Source organism: Talpa occidentalis, unplaced genomic scaffold, assembly GCF_014898055.3.
Source record: "Talpa occidentalis isolate TD23 unplaced genomic scaffold, MPIMG_talOcc4v2.1 talOcc4.14, whole genome shotgun sequence".
Taxonomy (NCBI): Eukaryota; Metazoa; Chordata; class Mammalia; order Eulipotyphla; family Talpidae; genus Talpa; species Talpa occidentalis.
In genome coordinates, this window is record NW_023601433.1 from 90,108,280 (window position 1) to 90,122,748 (window position 14,469).

Sequence of the window (14,469 nt, forward strand, 5' to 3'; positions counted from 1 at the left end):
AGGCGTCAGCGGCCGGCACGGGGCGCTGCGAGCACACCGGTGTGCCGGCCTGCGTCGTGTGCACACTTGTGTGCGTGCGTGTTGTGTGCTGTGCACACATATGCGTGCTCTGGCACTGTATCGCATGCCCGTGTCTCATGTGCCGTCACGTGTGCTGCCTTGCGTGTGTGGTGCACGCATGTTGTGTGTTCTGTGCGTGCCATCTTGTGTACGTGGTGCATTCTGGGTTGCGTGTGCCGTGTGCTGAGTGCATGTCAGGGGCAGCCTCTTGCCTCGCAGCAGACCCGCATCTGGCAGGACCAAGCCCCCTGCATTCCTGCCTCCAGCCCGAGGGCGCGGGGCGTGGGGGGGTGGCGCAGGGGCCTGCAGGCACCGGGCCCCACTGGCTGTGGCCGTCCTAGGCTCTGTGTGCAGGCGCTTAGTGGCTGAGGCACGGCCCAACCCCAGGGCAGCTCCCAGCCAACTCAGCAGTGTGTCCCGTCGTGGCACCTCCCAGCTCCAGAACCCTAAGAACACCCCTGAGTGGGGAGGGGCCTGGGTCTGCTGCTCTGACCCTGGCAGCCTGGCGCATCAGGCAGGCATTGGACACGTCTTTGGCACCTGGGAGGGCCGCAGTCCCTTGGGGACCATGTTCAGGACAGGGCTGGCCTCCCACCTGTGGCTCCTGCCTGCTGTCCCCTCCCTCCCAGGGTCCCGGCTTCAACTCCTGCAGCCAGGCTGCTCTGCACAGACCCCGCAGGGAGGGCCCCCACCAGCCCCAGCAGCTCCCGCATGGTGAGGCAGCAGCTCCCAGGCCCCACAGATATGCCCCACACCCGGGCCCCAGCACACAGCGACGCGCTGCAAGAGAAGCGGGGTCGGGCTCCTGCCCTGCTGGGACCCTGAAGGCTGCAGCTGTCCGCAGCGCCCTACAGAGCGCGGTTGGCTCTTGTGCCATGGGCAGAGCTCTGGGTGCTGCCCCAAGGCCTGCCCCTGTGGCCCAGCTCCTGCCCCAGAGCGCAGCACATGTGGGCGCCAGTGGACATGGCTCCATGTGCATCCACTTGCGGGTGTGGGAAGGGCTGGACCCCAATTGCCCTCAGCCTGAGCCCAGCAGCAGACGGTCCCCTGGCAACCCCTCCCTTACCCCTCACCCTCCTCCCCCGTCCCCTGGCATGAAGCTCTTCAGCTCCTCAGCCCAGGATGAAGCCCTATTGCTAAAAATACACCTAACAGATCCCAAACCTATAATTTCTTCCACTCATTTTTAAAAACCAGCAGGATTCCTCTTTAAAAAGCTAATGTGCTTGGCTGTGAAAGGCTCTTGAGGACACAGGTGTGGCCTGGGGCGGGACACCCCGCCAGCAGCCAGGCCTTGGCTCTGCCTCAGGGCCCGGCCACCCCCAGGCATGCTCTCAGCCCAGGAGCGAGGCTGCAGGGAGGGCCAGGGTCCGGCCTCAGCACGGGTGCAGAGGCTGGCTGAGCGCCCGGAGGGGCCAGCTGCAGGAGAGCCCCCAGGCGCCTCAGCTGACCCGCGGCCACACGGCCACCTGCCAGCGGGCGGCTGAGGAAGGCCCGCGAGTGGGGCCGTCGTGGTGGGTGGCGGGAGGGCTGCTGGGGGCGGCGACACCTGGGGTGCTCCCGGGGAGGCCAGGGGTCCCCCCATCTGCGCTGGGCCCGTGCAGCCCGCCCCCTGGGTCTTGACCAGGCTCTGTGCCCAGGGCAGGGGCGTTCTGCCCTGCTGTGACTTCCTGTGAACGGAGAGCTACGTCAGAATAAAAAACGGGGGGACGTGGACAGGTTTTAGGGAAACAGGAAACACTCCAGCCTTTGGTGGAGCGGGGGCCTGGGCGGGCCTTGCGCCTGGGGCAGCGAGGTGGGGCGGGCGGGGGCAGGACCTGGGGCGGGGCCAGGGTGGGGGGCGGGGCTTGGGCGGGGAGGGGGCAGGGCCAGGGTAGCGGCCAGGGGCGTGGGGCGGGGCGGGCCTGGGTGGGGCGGGGCGGGGCCAGGGTGGAGGGGCGGGGCGGGGCCTGGGCGGCCGCCTGGGGGCGTGGCGCAGGGTGAGGGGGCGGGGCCGGGGCGGCCCAGGGAGGTGGTCCCAAGGGGGGGGGCGGCCTGGGCCTTGCAGGTCTCCAGCAGACACGGGGGCTGGGCAGTGACTTATGTGCTACTGTTAGGGTGACCCCATTCTGCAGGCCCAAGGCCTGAGCTCCATGGACAGAATGTGTCCCCAGGGTCCAGAGAGGCCACCACAGGACGTGGGGGTGGCCCCAGCTGGCCTGTCCCCCCAGCACTGGCTGAACTGCAGGTGAGCGGGGAGGATATGGGCCTCAGGGCTGGGTGCAGGGCCTCCCTGGGGGCCAGGGGCTGGTCTCAGCGCTATCAAGCTGTCGCCAGCCACTGCGGCGAGTCTATCCCCAGCCAGGGAGCTACCCACAGGGCGCAGCAGACTCTCCTGTCTCCCCGCTGCTCCCCTCAGCAGTGGATTTCAGGGGATCTGCCTGTACTGCTCCCCACTCTGTCTCTGGGGAGTCCTCTCACCTCTGGCCTGCACCCCAGCTCTTACACACATTCTGGGCCCTTGACGGAAGCAGCCAGCCAGGATCTGGTTCCTAGGGCTCCAGCAGCCACTGGGGACCACACAGTCCCTCCCGAGCCAGACACCCCCACCTTGAAATCCTGGCTGCCCAGGAGGCAGGACCCGGCCCGGAAGCAGCTGAAGGACATGACCAGGCCCCTGCCACCTGCCCACACCCAGCAGCTCTGCGCCAGGTCCGGGGCAGGGAGGTACCGTCCTGCTCAGGGGCTTCTGCCCAAAGAGGGGCAGCAGGGGCATCCAGGGGGAACCAGCCCAGTGACAGCCAGGCGCACGGCACGGTCGGGACATCGGCCCCTCCCTGCGAGCCCGCGGTGGGGCTCAGGCCCGGGCTGCGGAGGCCGATCCCGTGTACCTGGCCCTCCCAGGCTGCTGCCCGGCCAGCTGCGCCAGAGCCCGAGGGCTGATCAGAACTCAGTCCTGGGCCCCGGCCCACTGCCCACTCAGCTGGTGCCAGTGGGGCCCAGGAGTGCATTTCTAACACCCTCCTACCCACTCTGTGAGGCAAAGCGGCAGGCTCAGCACCCCACTTTGAGAAGCACCCGCTGCAGTGAGAAAAGCCATCTGTTCTACAAACTCACGATGAGGGTTTCAGAACAGGGCCCTGACCGCGAGGGGCAACCGCTTCGCTCCCCCAGGTCACTGAGGGAGGAAGGGGAGGCCAGCACGGGCCACAGGGAGCGGCCGGTGCAGGGCAGACTCGGGCGGGGGGCTAGGTGCCATGTCCGAATTCCGATGGCCACCCAGGCCTGGGAGTTCCGGCCCCACCCCCAGCTGCCCGCAGGCACTCAGTGCTGAGGACGTCCCCCCACCATCGGAATTCGGGGCGCTGCAGCCTTGGCAGGATGGGCCAGGTCCTGGGCCTGCTCAACACTGAGGGGTCAGGTGCAGCTGGGGAGCCCTGTGGGCAGTGCCCCTGCAGCTGCCCCAACAGGCCGAACCCCAAGTGCTGGGAGAGGGGCGGCTGAGCTGGCCCAGGCTCGCGGCTGCCCTGGGAGGGAGGACTCGTCTCACACACACGGGGTCGCCCCAAGTACCTGCATGCCGTCCAGCGCGTTCTGGGGGAGCAAGCAAGACACAGTCACAGCAGGCTCTAGCGCCGCACCCCCGCCAAAGGCCTCCTGTGTACCCCGGGCCACGCCACGGAGCCAAAGCGCCGGTGATGCCCCTGTGGGCCCGCCAGGGTGGCTGGGGGCCGGGACACCCCACAGGCGGCAAACCAGGGGCCGTGGGGCTGGGGCTCAGAGACTATGGGCTGAGACGGCCCTATAGGACACCCACCCCAGGTGCCTGCATCCCAGGGCCCTCCCCTCGCCCAGGGCTCCAACTCCGTCCATCGCCCGTGTCCCTCAGGTGGCCATTACTCATGGCACTTTCGAGAAATCAATTTTAAGAGCCTTCCCCGTGGGAGGCAGGTAAGAGAGGCAGGGATTCTGTTTAAGTGGTGGCCACTGCCCAGGGCAGACAGCACCCCCAGAGGGGAGCACCCTTCTCTCTGGTGGGCAGTGACAGGGCGGGGCAGGAGGAGCCTGGGTGAGCCCAAGGATGTGCTTTGTCGGATGAAGGCTCCCGGGGCGGGCCCAGGCCTCAGGCAGGCAGGCCACTGGCTGTGCCCACTGGTCACCCGCGCAGGCGAAGCGGCAAAGGCCTGGCCCGAGAGCTCCAGGCGGCCTCACCGGCCCGCCCAAGAGGGCTGGCACCAGGCCGGGAGCCGAGGACGGGGCATCCCCCGCCAGCCGCACACAGGCTCCCCAGCTGCTGGGAAAGGAGCCGCTCCCTGCCAGCCCACCATGGGGTCTGGTGGGTGGCGCAAGCACAGCGGCTTCCCAGGCGCCTGAGCTGACCCTGCACCCCCCCGGACCCCGCTGCCGGCCCCCCCCTGGGGTCACTCCATGCCCGAGAGCAGCCCTCGCCCCAGCGCGAGGAGCAGCAGGGTGTGGCCAAGGGACACGCCGTGTCTTGTCTCCTCGTGTGAGGCGGGACCAGCAGGCGCCTGGCCTGGAGCAGGTGCCCCAGCGCTCAGGGCTGGAGCCTAGGGGGGCTCGATTCCCCCAGCCCCACCCCCGCCTGCACCCACCGCAGGAGAGAGAGGGGCAGGGAGAGACACAAGGGGGAGAAAAGGCGGGGAGGGGGGAGGGGCGGAGGGAGCCCCTCAGGAGCGCCCGCCCGCCGCCAGGACGCCCACCTCTAGCAGCTGCACTGCTCCTTCATGTTCTCTCTTCGCTTCGACCTGAGCCTTTTGGGGAGAAAAGCGAGAAAGAGCAGATGGTTAAAGGGGAACGGGGCGCAGAGACGACCGTCGGCGTTGCAGCCCCTCGCGAGCCCCAGGCGGGGCTAGGCCGGTGCTCCCCCACCCGGGGCAGGGTGGGCCGGCTCGGGGGGCTCCGCTGCTGCCCCTGAACCCAAGGGCCCCAGGCGGCGGGGAGCAGGCGGCCTGGGCCTGGCCATGCGGGGGGGCTCTGACTGCTCCTGGCGGGGACTCCGGAAGCCTCCGGTACCACCGCCCCCTCCCTGTGCCCTCAGCACCTCAGAAACTGCACCTGGCCCCGGGAACATGGCCCCGAGCAGCCCAAGGTCAGCTGAGGCCCAGCAGCCAGAGGAGGGGCCGGGCTGGGGGTCCAGAGCCCCTCACCCGCCCTCAGCGGCTAGCCTGCCACAGAGGCCACCCTCTCCGGGCCTCAAAGCAAAGCTCTCTGCCCCCCACAGCGACACCCCCTTTCCCGAAGGCATCTCAGGGCTGCACGGCCACAGCAATCCCAGTGTGTCCCGCAGTGTGTCCCGCAGTGTGTCCCGGAGCCTGGCGTCCCCCGGTGCCCATCGTGGTCCATCCATCCGGAGCCTGGCGGCCCGCCGCAGAGCAGTAACACCCACGGCCCATGAGCCTGGGGTGTGGCCCATGAGTCTGGGGTGCAGGCCCCGACTGCAGCACTCAGAGCAGAGGCGCCGGGGAGGGCACTGCCTGCTGGATGGCAGTGGGCGTGGGGGAGTGGGGGCAACCACGGCTGCACGAGGGGCAGGACCTTTGCAGGGCCCAAAGCAAAGCCAGCCCAGCGGGGGAGCCGCTGGGCCTGATAGCCAGCAGGGGGCAGGGGAGGCGGGGAGAGGGCCCCGGCCAGCTCAGGCCTGGACCCAGCTCATCTGGACTCGCAGTCACGGCACAGCTGCAGGCCCCTCGCGCTCTACTGCCCGGCACCGGTCCTGGTGGACAGCGGGGCGCTGTGAAAGGAAGTGGCCCTTCCCGCAGGGGCTGGGACCCCTGGCCAGCCGCGCCCGCCCAGGCCACTCCTAGGGCACCAGCACTCGTGGTGTCCGGCTGGCTGCCTCGGGGGCCTCGAGACACCGTGGCACCCCCGAAGCCTGAGACGTCGTCTCCCGGCCACACCTGCCTCTCTCAAGGGGCGCCAGGAGCCAGCCGGCTGAAGCAGGCGCAGCCCAGGCTGCAGGGAGTGTCCCCACATGGGAAGGAGCCTCTTGCAGAGACCGGCAGGGGAACCTCTCCTGCCCTCCTGCCCACCCCACCCCCCACCCCCTGCTCCCGGCTGCGCAGAGGGGGCGGCCCTGGGCGCCAGCGCAGCCAGACAGCGGTTCCTGCGCTCACACGCCCTCCACCCCGAGGCTGGGAGCAGCAGCGGCTCCAAGGGCTTCAGGGGCTCCTCCCCGCCACAAACAGCAACAATAGACCTGAGACGGGGCAGACAAGCCCGGGGGCCTGTGGACGACACCCACAGCCGGCAGGCGACACCCACGGCCCGCAGAGACACAGCAGCGGAGGCTGGGGGGGGCCAGCTGGCGGGTCCGCGGCAAGGGAGCACCGGGTGCAGCTCCGAGGCTGCGCGCAGGCGGCCGCTTGGGCCATCAGAGCCGGCTGTTAAAATTAGCAGTCGGGACTGGCAGTCCTGAGTTCGTGCAAGATCCAAGCAACAGCCCAAGCTCGCCGCCGCGGCCAGCTCCAGGGAGGATGCACCTTTGTGGAGACGCCGCCTCCCCAGAGCCAGCGGGACCCAGAGCACCCACATCCCGGCCGGCGTGCGCAGGCCCGAGGCCCGGGGCTGCTCCGGGCCAGTCAGGGGCAGAGCCGCTTGTCAGGCATCGGGAAGCACGTGTGGCAGAGCGCGCGGGGCAGGGAGGACGGCCCGCGAAGGCCGGGTGGCCGCTGGACACGCAGCTGCCGCCACCTGGGGCCCGGCCGGCCACTCACACCGCTCGCCCGCCGGGAGGCATGGCCACGCTCGCCCAGCCCGGGGGAGGCGTGGCCACGGGGCAGGGCCGCGCCCACATCTTGTTCCCATCTCAGCCCCCGCTGGCTACGTGTCAGGGCGATGGCCGGCGCTGCTCTGCTCAGCCCGCGGGGGCGGCCACGGGGCCGCACGGCGGCAGAGGGACACGGGGCCGCACGGCCGGGGGGAGGGCGCCGGCCAGCAGGAGCCTCTGCTCGTGTCCCTCTGGCCCTCCGTGAGGAGCCCTCACTGGGTGGGCCCCAGGGGAGGACAGGCGGTGGGGTGGGGACCCCGGCCTCGGGAAGGAAACGAGGGGGACCTTGATGCAGGCCGCCAGGTCTGGGCTCCACAGGAGGGTCCTCGTGCCCGCGGGAGGCAGGAGGACAGGGGAGGACAGGGCCGAGGAGCAAGGACGGGCGTGTTCCTCGCCGGGGCCTCAGGACCGAGCCCACACTCTGAAGCGCACCCTTGGCCTCCTCCCCCTTCCTCCATCCCTCCGTGGGACCCCCCATGGGGCTCCAGGCACTCTCCGAGACCCCACAGCACCCCCCGCAGAGGAGCAAACCTCTGCCCCATGACCGCCACCCCGGGCGTGGCCAAGCTGCCGCCGCCACCACTGGATGTTTGGCCAGTCCAGGCCCCCACCAGGGCCCCCACCAGGGCCCTGTCCCCAGCACGCCCCAGGAGCCTCCGAACCGGTCCCCATGTTTCCTGCAGCGCCCGCTCCCGGGCACATGGCAGAATCGAGTGCGAGTGTCCTGTCTCCATGGACGCCGTCCGGAGGCTCGCGGTTCACAGCCGGCCAGTCCCGCACGGAGCGCTCCCTCCCCGCCCTGCAGCAGCCCCAGGACCTCCCACTGCTCCGCAGCCTCGGCCACGAGCACGACTGCTTGGGACCCTCCCCAGCCCAGGAGGAGAGGGCAGCCTGGCCTGTGAGAAAGGCCGCTGCTGCCGCCCCCCAGCCTCCCTCACCCCTGCGCCCAATATCCACGTGCCCTCCCAGCCGTTCCCTGCACCCAACACCCTGGATCCCACCCATCCCTCCCCTTGCACCCAACACCCTGCGCCCACCCTCCCCTGCACCCAGCACCCCTGCGGCCAGGCACCTGCCCACAGCTCACCCTCTGCAGAAGGTCGATCTCCTGCTGCTTGGCGTTGAGCACGGCCAGGGCTTGCTCATGCTCCAGTTCCAGCTGCTGTCGCCGCCCCGCGGCCTCTCGCATGTGCTGTGGGGACAGGACAGGGATATGGAACAGGCAGGTCAGCCCCTCCCGTGCCAACTCCTCCGCCCCACCCCAGGGGGCACCCCAACTGCTCCCAGGCTTTCCTGGGGCAGCGGCAGGAATCTGGGGAGCACCCCCGTAGCTGAGCGGGCTCCCGCTTCCACTTCAGGCTGTAAAAGCAGCACACACGTGAGCAAAGGCCAGTGTCTCTGCCAAGCAGGTTCCTCGCGCTCCGGTTCCCAGCTGTGGCAGCAGCAGCCCAGGCTCTGCCGGCGCCAGGTTTGGTCGCTCTGGCGGCCACCAAGGTCCCGACTCCCCGCGGCGACAGTGGGGCGGCCGTGGCGGCGCAGGCAGGCAGGCAGGGGCTCGCCCAGCTGGGCCCGCGGCTCAGAGGCCCTCGGTCACCTGGCGCTCTCCAGAGACCCCATCTCAGCTTTAGGCCAGGGCGGCCTGTTCTGGGGAGTGCGGGTGGAACCTGCGCCCCAGTGGCCCTTCCCCACCCAGGTCCCAGAACCCGGCAGCAGGTGCACCTCCTGGGGCGAGGGGGCTGCCCACCACTCCGGCCTGTCCCCCACAGGGAGGCCTCCCAGAGCCCCGGGCCATCTGCACTGACCCCCAGTGCCCCCACCCCCAATGACTCCCCCAGGCCACCCCTGGGGGCGGGCGCTGAGCTGGGAGCCCAACTTCCATTCCCTCCTGCCGTATAAAGAAATACACACCCAAATGTCCTTGTGGCAGACATTTCTGAACATCCGGTTTTTACATAAAAGTTGGATCCTTCAAAGACCGGACGAGGTAGCCACAACTTCACCTGGGACCTGGCCTCTGGGGGCGCGGCCCGTCAACACTGGGGGTGCTTGCCGTGACCCCTGGGCTTGAACCTGCTGTGTCTGCCTCACGCACGGTTGGGGCACTTGTTCTCTCGCCTTATCCTTACGCTCCAGGCTGGGCAAGGGGCAGGAGCAGAGTCTGCTCTTCCGCCTTCTCTGCTGGCCACCCACCCTCTGCCCCAGAGGCCGCTCTCCTGAGAAAGCCCCCGGCACGGGCACGAGGTGAGGGGCGCTTGCAGTGAGGGGCGTCCCCGGCGCCCCCGCCTGTCCCGGCTCTCGCGGAGCAGCTGAGCCCCAGGCTCCTCCGCCGTCTTGTCAGTGGAGGCGGCAACTACCCCGCAGACGGCGCTGGGTCCCTGCTGTTGCAGAGGACCCCAGGAACACAGAAGGGGTGCCCGCCGGCCCCTTTACCCACTTCCGCTGCCGCTGCAGTGTGGGGATGGCACAGGCAGATAGCGAGGACCCGTGTCCACCGCTGCCGCCAGGCCCGGCCCCTCCCTGGCCCGCTGGCCCTGCTCCGGGGCTGCTGCGGAGACGGCCCGCTGCCTGCCGCGACTTCAGCCACCACCCCACGGCCCGAAATCCACGAGCCGGAGACGCGGTCACAGGCCACTGCGAGCCCCAGGACGTGTCATGCCCCCAGGCGGGGCCTCTCAGGGCACCAGATCCTGCTCTGCTCTTGGCTTTGCAGCAGAACTGGGGTCCTCCTCGAGGGCGCCCCCATCAGCCGGTGCTGCCTGCCCTGGGACTGCGGCAGGGAGGGGCACGGCCGGCAGCTCCTCTCCAGCCGCCCGCGGGTCACCCGCGCAGCCCCTCCGGAGCCGGACGCTGCGGGTGCAGAGCGCAAGTGTCCCGAGCACGGCCCGGGCAGCCGGGAGAAGCGCGGCCACCTCACAGGAAAGCGCCCACCCCCTTGGGGGGGTGTCCACAAAGATGGCGCCGCATCCAGCTCACAAGAACAGCCGTCCCCCGGGCTGGGGCCGGGGCCGGGGAGACAGGGGCACCCTCCGACCTGCTCCCAGGCCACGGAGCGAGGTCTCTTCTCCATCCTCTCGAGGGCTGACGAGGTTCCAAAGCACACCAGCCGCCACCACGCGGCCCTCGCTGGCCAGGCCTGGCCACACAGCCCCACAGGCCCTGTGCACGCGCGGGGGCCCCTCCCACCCCTGCCCAGCACACTGGGTGAGCAGGGTCCTGGTCCCCCTCCCTGCAGACACTGCTTTCTGGCTCCCCCCAGGCCCAGGCACACAGGCGCGGAGAGGCTGAGGCCACTCACGGTCACACAGCACGAGGCCGCGGTGTCCGGAGGCCTCCCCAGTGTCTGGCCCCAAAGCTGGGGGACACCTAGCTGCCGGCTGCTCTCGGCATGAAGCCCCGTGTCAACAGCCACGGCCCTGAGAGAGGCCGGGCAGCCAGCCTGGGGCGCACGGACTGCGGTGCAGCTGCTTAACTACACTATTGTTCCTGCTCTTTGTTGTGCTTCTGTGTGTCCTGAAGGGGGTGCGGCCCAGGCCTGTGCGATCTTTATGTAGCTTTGGGAGGAAGTTGTTGGAGGGGGGAGAAAACCAGCCCCTCGAGGGGCTCATCAGGAGCATTAACTGGGGGGACAGGAGGGAGTGCCTGGGCTCAGAGCTGAGGAGGGGCCGGAGTCTGTGGAGTAGATGGATGGACGCAATGGGGGGCAGAGCCCTCAGCGCCCCGGCCTGGTGAGCCCCAATGGTGTGGAGGTGGCAGGAACGCTCAGGGCATGCTGCCCCAGGGGCCCCGGGCTTGGGGTTCATTGGGAGGACAGGTCAGCGGGAGCTTTTCCAGCGTCAAGGTCCTTCTCGCCTGTCCCTTCAGGCTGCCCTCCCTCCAGCGGCCCCTTGATGGGCCTCCATCCTCAGCTCCCCGTACGGGGTCTCCCGAAGCCGAGGATAAACGGCTCAGTGGTTTTCAGACCTGAGAGCTCGTAAGCAAACCGCTCTCCTCTGCCTTCCCCGGGGTGTCCACAGGTGCAGTTCACCTGCAGGTGACCCAGCCGGGCAGGGGAAGCCACTCACCCGGAGGCTGACCACCAGGGAGACGCCCCTCTGCTTCCCCTCCAGGGAGAGCCAGAGCTCGCCAGCGACCTTCCGCCAAGACCCACACTTCCTTGCCTCACCTGCCCTTCACCCAGCGAGTGCACCCCTTTGCTCTCAGCCCTGTCCAGGACCCGTGTGGCCTCCCACGTAGCTGGAGGACGGTCTTTGCCCCCATGTCCTGACCAGCTGGTGCGCAGAGGCGTCCCTCTTCTCAGACCTGGCTCCCCGCGCTGCCTCTGGCCCGCCGGGGGAAGACGCTGCCCCGCCCACCCTCAGCACCCCCCGCTCCTCCGGCTGGTCCAGGCTGACCCCCCTCCTATGGCTGAAACCCTCTTCGAGATGACCACAGAGCCCCCTGCTGTCCGGGCCCATGGCCACGTCTCAGGCCAGGGACCCCACCCCCGGCAGCCCCTACCCAAGGGCCCTCCCACCTGAGCGCCCGCTGCTCCTGGCCGGGGCCCCGCCCGCCTGGCCACTGGGTGCCGGAGTGGCCACTGCTGCAGCCGTATCCCCGCCTGCTGGTCCTCCTGGGCTTAACTGCCATTTGCAGGCCCAAGTTCCAAGCGGGGTTCCCCCTGCACCCCTCCCCACGCGCCTGCCCGCCGCCCCCATGGCTGCACGGAGCAGGCACGCAGTGGGCCCACGTCCCCCCGCTGGGGGGTCACGCCACCATCCACGCAGCTCCCCCAGCCACGCGGCCATTCACGAGTCCCGGCCCTCCTGACTCAGTGTCCACTCTTCAGAAAATGACTCCATTGGCACCAAAGCCTCCCCGGGGTCACCCTCCCTCCACATTCACGCCACCCCCAGCCGGCCCCAAGGCCTCCCCCTGGGGCGCCAGACCTCCTGCGTGCGGCCTGCCTGTGGCCCCAGCAGAGCAGAACCCCCACAGCCACCCGTGAGGTGACGGGCGAGGGTACATGCCCAGCGCTGGGAAGACGACATTTCTGGGTGTTTCTGGACGAGCTCGGCATTGGATTGTGAACTGAGTAAGTCAGATGCCCTCCCTGGCAGGGTGGCGCCCCCACCCGCAGATGGGAAAAAGAACAAGCCAAAATAGGACCAAAGGTGGAGGGGGGACACTCGCCGGCCCTGGGACTGCAGCTCCTGGCTCTGGGGCTTTCCGACTTAGGTCCGGACTGAAATCATCAGCCTCTGAATTCTCAGGCCTGGCCTAGGGGGCTTCCTGGCTTCCGGGAGGTCCCGGTCAGCTCCTCTCATTCCTGCAAAAATGCAGACGCCTCCTCTCTCCCTCTCTCCAGGGTTCTGTTGCTCTGGAAACCCTGGCTGTCCCACCTCTCTGCTCACAGCGCTCAACTCCCACGGGTTCATGACACTCAGCACAAAACCCAGACTCTGCCGGCGGACGGCGCCTCCACAGGGCCCTCCCCGCCTGCCCTGCTCCTGCACGCTGGCCTCTCCTGGCCCCCCGGCACCAAGGCCGTCCCACAACCACGTCTTCGCGGCTGCCAGCCAGGCCCGAGGGAGGAGGCGGGCAGCGCGGCTGGTAAAGCCCGGTGTGAGTGATGAGGAGGCCGGCGGGGGCGCCAGGGTGGCCCACCTTCCAGACAACTGCCCACAGACGCGCTGGGTGGGCAGGGGAGGGCGGCGGGTGCCCCCCACTTAGCCCCAGCCCTCTCGGGGCGCTGACACACCAGGCAGCCCCAAGCAGCTGGTCGGTTTCAATGGCCCTTATCCAGGTTGCTTGAAACGATTTTGTTTAATGATTTGATGCCACAGCGCCCGAGGCGGGTCAGGTTGCCTTCTCAGTCACAGGAGGAAGCCGGGGCCCGGGGAGGTGGCGTCCCCAGGGCTGCCCAGCCACTAAGTGACCCCGCGGAGTCACCGAGGCAGACTCCCCACGACCCCCACAACTGCTGATTGCATAAAACCTCCCCACAAAAATTCCTACCCCTCGATCAGACGGCCCCCCACCACCCCGGCGGGCCCCCTTCCCCGCTCAGGCCCTGGCGTCCGCACTGGGTCTCCCGGTCACCAAGCACAGCAGCCGCAGGCACTGCCAGGCTCCACCTGGGTCCAGGCCACGCCCCCGCTTTGGCGCCTCCCTTGCCCGGGGCCCGGCGCCCCCAGCGCCTAGCCCCAGCACCCAGCCTCTGGGCTGTGGCCCCAGCCCCAGCCCCGCCCCGCAGGCCCCCGAAGCAGAGCCCCTACCTGCAGGACCTGCTCTAGGTTCTCCAGCTTGCCCCGGAGTGTCGTCTCCTTCACCGCCGAGTCGCGATCTCGGGTCACGAGGGCAAGCGCGCGGCTAGGCCAGGCATCGTCCGACTTCACCTGCAAGCCAAGGGCCGAGAAGGCGGCTGCGGACCACGTGGGGATGTCTGCACGGCCGGCCCTTCTTCAGCCCCTCCCTGCGGAGAAGCGTGGGCCGGATTCCCGCAGGGCCTGCTTCCATGGGGTGAACAGCGGCCACCATGGCCTACCACTCCCCCCCCAGCCTTCAGGCCCACTGCGGCCACAGGGACACACTCAGGCTGGAACCGGGCCCGCCCCCGGGGGCAGTGGTTCTTGGAGAGGGAACATGACCCAACCCCGCCCACGAAGAAGGACATACTGGGCTCGTGTTGCAGGCTGGACGATGCCCTCTCACCCACCACACTTGGAAAGTTGAGGACAAGAGACTAGGGGGTGGCAGCATCTGCCATTAGGGGAGAAGAACCCATCTGAGCACAGAGCAAGTGAAAGGGACGCAGAGACAAGTTCCACAGCCGGAGAACAGGAACCCCATCGCAGCGCCTGAGCACCTGGATCAAGCTGTGCCTGAAGCTTATCCTTTCCAGTTATTTAGGCCAATAGATTCCCTTTTCTGCACTCCAATTTGTTTCCTGTTCTTCTGAACTGAAAGTCCTAACAGACATAAAAGTGTTACCCAAATAGTCTAACTATACTAATTCCTTTGTTCAAAATTCACGTCACTTCTTAAAAGTGGGTAAGAACAGCAACAGGGCCCCACGTGGCCTGGCATGTGGATGCCCCGGCCTCAGAGACCATGTGGGTCTCGGACCACAGCCCCAGGCCGCACTATGAACTTATTCTGGGGTCACCATCTGTCCTCTGCCTCCTCTGTGGCTCTTGGGAACAAGCAGCCCTTGATGCAAGGAGTTACCTGGTTTCGCCCCCGTGAACTGCCTTGTAGCGACACATTTCAGCCCAACCACAGACTTTCCATTTCCCTCCGCCTCCCGCCCGCGACTGCATGAGCACAGCTTTAGTAACAGACGGTCACGGGCAGGGCCGTTAGGCCCAGAAGTCCTTTCTGCTGCAGACACCCCAAGTACAGAGTGTGAGTTTAATATGACGTTGCCATGGAACCACAAGAAGGGGGGGTGTCCTCCGTGTTCCTGCCTGGAGGGGGCCGGAGGCGTCCCGGGGCCTGGCTCACAGGCGCCGCACAAACACCCACAGGCCCCGGTGCGAGCGTCCTGAGCCCACAGCAGGGCGGGTTGCCGGCAGCCATCTCTCTCGCGCCCGGAGCTGTGCTCACAAGCTCGGGTTGGAAGCAGCCAGATCCTGCCTCCTCTGACGGACACGCCCGTGGCTGCC

General features: G+C 68.4%; 1 protein-coding gene across 6 annotated transcripts in view; it reads right to left on the reverse strand.

Annotated features, from left to right (window-relative positions):
- The window catches only part of RIMBP2 (RIMS binding protein 2), a 35,995-nt gene extending 22,880 nt beyond the window's left edge, over positions 1-13,115 (reverse strand). For all 6 annotated transcript variants that reach the window (XM_037511331.2, XM_037511333.2, XM_037511330.2 and 3 more), the window contains exons 1-3: positions 13,081-13,115; positions 7,914-8,018; positions 4,761-4,811 (exon numbers count right to left, since the gene is read on the reverse strand). In XM_037511331.2, coding sequence (XP_037367228.1) covers positions 4,761-4,811; positions 7,914-8,015 — 153 coding nt within the window. In that variant the 5' untranslated portion in view covers positions 8,016-8,018; positions 13,081-13,115. The remainder of the gene's footprint in view (positions 1-4,760; positions 4,812-7,913; positions 8,019-13,080) is intronic.
- Positions 13,116-14,469: the final 1,354 nt, after the last annotated feature.